The sequence below is a fragment of the Triticum dicoccoides genome, chromosome 5B, assembly GCF_002162155.2.
Source record: "Triticum dicoccoides isolate Atlit2015 ecotype Zavitan chromosome 5B, WEW_v2.0, whole genome shotgun sequence".
In the NCBI taxonomy this organism is placed as follows: Eukaryota; Viridiplantae; Streptophyta; class Magnoliopsida; order Poales; family Poaceae; genus Triticum; species Triticum dicoccoides.
The window spans coordinates 13,078,109-13,083,514 of record NC_041389.1 but is presented as its reverse complement, the minus strand read 5'-3'; the positions used below and the strand labels follow the sequence as shown (position 1 = coordinate 13,083,514).

Below are 5,406 nucleotides of genomic sequence, written 5' to 3'. Positions count from 1 at the left end.
TTGAGAAAATTCTATAAATACCCTTCCCCCATATAAAAACGGTTCAAAATTCATGCATGCTTTTCAGGGAGTTGAGGTGAAGCTTCTTTTTCTGTCGTTGCCAATAAGCGTCGTAGACGTTGCTAGTGACCAGCTCAAATTCCACGCCTTTATTGTGTCAAAGGGTTCAATGCTTCATCGGCGTGCCGCCTCAACTGATGCTCGATGGTCCTACGCCTGAATTGGGATGTACTCCCTTCCTTTGAGTTGGGCACTTTACTTCAAATTGCTTTTAAAGGGAAGGGAGAGATAAACTGCCCCTTTCGTTTCATTTTTATATGTATTGAATTACAAAATAGTCAGGTAGACCGTTGTATTATATGTTTTTTTCGATGGTAATGCCGCCGATGATATTAGAATGTTTCTACCCTGGATATAGCTTAGTATATAACCTAACAAGATTCCCAACGACGAAGCTAGGGGGGCAATGCCCCCCTCCCGACCTCCAAGATTGAGAAAATTCATTACATGCCCTTCAAGTTTTCATATAAAATGGTCAAAATTATATTTCATCCCATTTATTGGTTCTTGGCTCCATCCATGGAGGTTGCCCGGTGCCTAGGGATGCAGGGCAGTGCCCGATCCGCCCTGCTCTATAGTGAATCAGCTCCGTAATGATTTGGTTCAGTTTGAACTAATCATTTGAACGTATAAGTAGATTTATAAATACATTATTGTATAACTCTCGATGGCGGCTTGCTAGCTTCTCGTAGTGACTGCCGCCGCATGTTGGGTTTGGTACTGACGGTACGTACTCGGTACTGATGGGTAATTGAGTTCTACCAAATTAAGCCATGGTTTTAACCAGGCACCTAACTTGTGTATTGAGAATCCTCAGTAGTAGTAGTAGTAGAAGTAGTAATAATAATAATAATAATAATAATAATAATAATATTCCTGTCCCGAAGCTGTTCCGGTTGGATCTGTAATGAGTTGTTCTTTCTCTTATTTTCTTCTTGTGTATGCATTGCCTTTTTCTGCATGCGAATGTGCAAACTGTAAACTGATAACTATCATGGTTCGGAAAAAAAAACTGAAGACTGTAGCGGTATACTTACGTACTCCCCCTATGCTTACGTACTCCCCCCGTCCCAAAATAAGTGACTCAACTTTATACTACCAGGGTATAAAGTATAAAGTGAAGGTAAACAACACAAATGCATGAACATGATCTGAAATTTATAATGTGAGACCATGCAAGAACGACGGTAAACATTCAAGAAGGCATCCAGAAATTTGCTAAAATGGTGTCAAAAGGACACCAGATGATAGTTTCTGATTTAGCAATTAAGATCATGTTCCACGACAGACGGGGGCAGAGTCTGCATCTAACCAACGATGTATGTACATGGCAGACAAAAACACCCAGTAGCTTCGTCCCTTAGAAAAGAAAAACGCGTAGTTTTGCATGACCAGAGAAACTGCACGAGAATGCTTATATGTAGCAAAGCAGGCAGGCAAAAACTGCCATCCAAAGAATGATGCTTCTTCTATCTATCTATATAGCTCTCCCTTATGCTGCACACATCTGGAAGCTTCATTAATCCTTCTCCATCATCAACAAATCCTTTCCTTTCTTTGGTACTCCTTCCGTCCGGAAATACTTGTCATCAAAATGGATAAAAGGGGATGTATCTAGACGTATTTCAGTTCGAGATACATCTCTTTTTATCCATTTTGATGACAAGTATTTTCGGACGGAGGGAGTACCTGAGAGACACAACACAAGAGAGAGGACACAGGTCAGCATGGAGCAGAGGATGATGCCATTGTGCGAGAGAAAAACAAAGAACAGAGGGATGCAACTAGTGCTGTGCTGATGCTTACAGATTTAGTTGGAATCAATTTCTGCTTTGACAGACGCTTGTGGAACTTTGAATGTCACGGCTTCATCATTCGTCTTGAACACAGATCCCACCCCCTCCTCGCTGAAAATTACAGAAAATAACATTGTCAACTTTCTGAATCCCTACATTGACAAACTTGTAGAAATTCAGCAATCTAGGTATCTGTTAACATTAGCAGGTACCCAGGTAACAGCTTACAAGTTAAACATCAGGAATAAAGCATCGACTTTGTCAAGCGTATGAAATTGCTTAGGTTCACTAGACAACAAAATGCACTGTCAATTTTCAATGCCCTGTTTAATTGACCAAACAAGTGTTTTGATAGGCATAATACAACAGCACAGCCCCCTAATGATACCACAGGCCCCCTGTTAGATGAATTTAAAGATAGCAGTCTCATTGTAAATAGACAAGTAGTACTGTCCATCATGTATTATCTAGTATATTCTTGCTAGGAGGAAGACCAACTTTCTGGGTAACTAGTGTATAAACTAAACAGTATAGTCCATATCCCTGACAATACAGAACTGAAAGCATTCTGAGGTTAAACAGAAACCTAATCAGCCAGTTCTACTAGACAGCGACGGCAGCAAACAAAATAACAGGCCAACCAATGAAACCTAAAGAAGAATGATCAAATTGATATCAAAGTACGCGTCGACACCCACATCCCACAAGAAAATTGACAGGCTGACCAATGAAACCTAAAGAAGCATGATCCAATTGACAGTAAGTATACGTCAACACGTCTAGTCAATGTGCATGCTAGCATCACCATCTAGTCATCAACCGCGTCCAGTTATTAATTACACCTAGTCAAGAGTCAAGACAAGCTTAACTTTCAGGAAAGTTGATGCACATTTCCACGAAAGCCCACCAAACAAATTGCATCAGCTTAATAATTAGTAACGCAAAGGTGCAATGGATCCAAATAAACTTGCACATCAGAAACCTAAACAAGCCATTTCCAAATGACAACAGGAACGCAACAATACAAATTAAGGTTCGCATCAGAAACATGAAAAATTAGCTCTGCAGAGGTTCTATGGATCCAAAGAAACTTGCATATCAGAAAACTACAGGAACAGTCAACACATATCTAGTCAATATGTATGTGGATATCACCATCGATCTACTATTCATGCAAAGTTCTAAGGGTTCAGTTAAGATTTCACATCAGAAAGCTAAAGAAGATGGTCCAACTGACAAGAGGTACACATCAATGGGCATGCAGGCTCACTCGAGCCTTCCAGGAAGGTTGCGGCAATAATATAAACCCAAACTTAAGTTAGTCCTGAAAAGGTCTATTGGATCCAAATAAACATGCAATTCAGATAACTACAGAAAACAGTCAACACCACCGACCAGCATTTAGTCATGCAGAGTCCTACTGATTTAGATATGCTTTCACATCAGAAACATTCAGAAATAAGAATTGAACAGAACTGACATGTTGCTGTGCAGAATTAGTCATGCGTAGGTGTTTCACATACAGAGGGGAGTTCTTTATTAGTTAAGAAAAGCTCAAATTTCAGTTAACCCACATTTCCTTGCTTGTCTACCAAAGAAATTTCAGTAAAGTTAATCCACATTTCCTTGCTTGTTTCACATAAAAAACATACAGAAGTGCAGAGACTGACAATTACCATCTACTCACATAAAGAGGGTTCTCAACATTCAGGAAATTGTATCAGTAAACAGTTAAGTCATGCATAGGTGTTTCACATCAGAAACCAACAGAAGTGTTCCACAATTGAAAAATTAGTCGTGCAAAGGTCAATATGCATGCTGATATCACCATCGATCTACTACTAGTCAGCACAGTTCTACAGATGTGGACATGCTTTCACATCAGATTCAGAAACATCAAAGTCTCTGAATTAAACCGATCTAACAGGTCCAATAACAATAATGCAAGCGGCAGAACAGAGTAGAGGAGGCTGGATCTGAGCAGTACCTGTAGATGTCGGCGTATGAGTTGACGTAGGGGATGAAATCCGAGTAGTACATCCCGCCGGAGAGGGGGCCGATGGAGCGGGTGACCCTGCCATCGAAGTCGACGGCGAGCACGAGCTGCTCGAGAGGATCCCACATGACCACCTCGGCGGCGCCCTGGGAGCGGAGCAGGGTCATCCTGTCGTGGTAGCCCATCTTGTTGGCGTGGAACTGGCCGGCCCAGGCCCAGGTGACCTGGTCGGCGGCGTCGCCGGGCACCATGTAGAGCACGGCCACCTCCTTGGCGTCCTTGTCGACGCAGGCGACGCAGAAGTTGCCCTCCATCTCGCCGATCTCCCAGTCCTTGCGGCCCTCGACCTCCCGGGGCGCGGGGATGAGGTCGACGCAGCCCGTCTCCGGCGTGTAGCAGAGGATGTGGCCGATGGTGGTGCGGAAGAAGGCGCGGCCCCGCGCGCCGACCCCGGACTGGGCGACGACCGTCTCGGGCGCGCAGATGTCGTCCCCGACGCGCCAGTCCCAGATGCGGGTGGAGAAGGACTCGACGGCCCAGACGCCGTCGTGGACCTGGTAGGTGACGACGACGTGGTAGTGGCGGAAGCCGGCGTCGTCGTCGTCGTCGTCGTCCTCGAAGGCGATGACGACGGCGGGGTCGGCGTCGAGGCGGTGGTCGCGGTTGTGGTAGGGGAGGCGCACGCGGCGGAAGGTGAGCGGGTTGGCGACGTAGTAGAAGCCGGTGGCGCAGCCGCGGAGGCAGACGAGGCCGCGCGCCGAGGCGAGCACCGAGACCCGCTCCGGGAAGGCGGAGAAGGCCGGGTCCGGGATGAGCTGCTTGGCGCTGCGCACGGGGTCGAAGGCCGCGTAGGCGACCGAGTCGAGGGGCGTGTGGTGGAACATGCCCGAGAGCGGCCGCGTGAGCCGCGCCGGCGACGCGTCCTCGTCCTCGTCCACCTCGAACGGGTCCTCCTCCTCGTCCTCCTCGCCCGCCGACTCCAGGCCGTCGTCGTCGCCGTCCTCGTCCACCTCGAACGGGTCCTCCTCCTCGTCCTCCTCGCCCGCCGACTGCAGGCCGTCGTCGTCGTCGCCGTCCTCGTCGTCGGAGGAGGAGAGGGAGAGGGGGGAGGTGGAGGCGGGGAGCGCGAGGACGCCGCAGTCGTCGTCCGAGGACTCGGCGGGGTTGTCGGGGTCGAGGACGACCCACTCCTCGTCGGAGGAGTCCATGGCGATGGCTCGCTCCGCTGGGTGCTGGCTAGGGTTTTGGGGGCTGGGGATTCGATCCATGGGAGGTTGCGGGCGGATCGGCTGCGGATGGCGGCGGAAATTTATACGGGCGGGGAGCGGAGGGGAGGGGAGCGGTGGCGGCGTACGTCGGTTGGGCGGCTTCCTTGAGGGGCACGAAGTGGGGCCGGGCCCACGTGTCGGCGGGCGGTGGGGAGGCGTGGCCGCGACGGAAACCGCGTCCGTGCGTGCGTGCTGCCGGATTTGCGGGGGCACATTCCCACGCCTTCCACCCCATTGATTTCCTTAGCAAACTTAATTGAGTACACTCTAGATCCGTCTACTCGTC

The 5,406-nt window shown here is 48.4% G+C and overlaps 1 protein-coding gene across 1 annotated transcript; it reads right to left on the bottom strand.

The window, feature by feature from the left end:
• Window positions 1-1,260: 1,260 nt before the first annotated feature.
• LOC119307065 lies at window positions 1,261-5,120 on the bottom strand. The gene is made up of 3 exons (XM_037583149.1): window positions 3,844-5,120; window positions 1,867-1,967; window positions 1,261-1,749 (listed from the first exon to the last, which is right to left on the bottom strand). The coding sequence occupies exons 1-2, from the start codon at window positions 5,118-5,120 to the stop codon at window positions 1,871-1,873; spliced, it is 1,374 nt and encodes a 457-aa protein (XP_037439046.1). The 3' UTR covers window positions 1,261-1,749; window positions 1,867-1,870.
• Window positions 5,121-5,406: the final 286 nt, after the last annotated feature.

What these genes read in the sequence shown, in the direction of transcription:
- LOC119307065 (XM_037583149.1), bottom strand. Translation starts at nt 5,120, where the DNA reads ATGGATCGAATCCCCAGCCCCCAAAACCCTAGCCAGCACCCAGCGGAG. An exon ending in TCATACGCCGACATCTACAG is followed by an intron (nt 1,968 to 3,843) that starts GTACTGCTCAGA and finishes TGTAATTTTCAG; the next exon opens with CGAGGAGGGGGTGGGATCTG.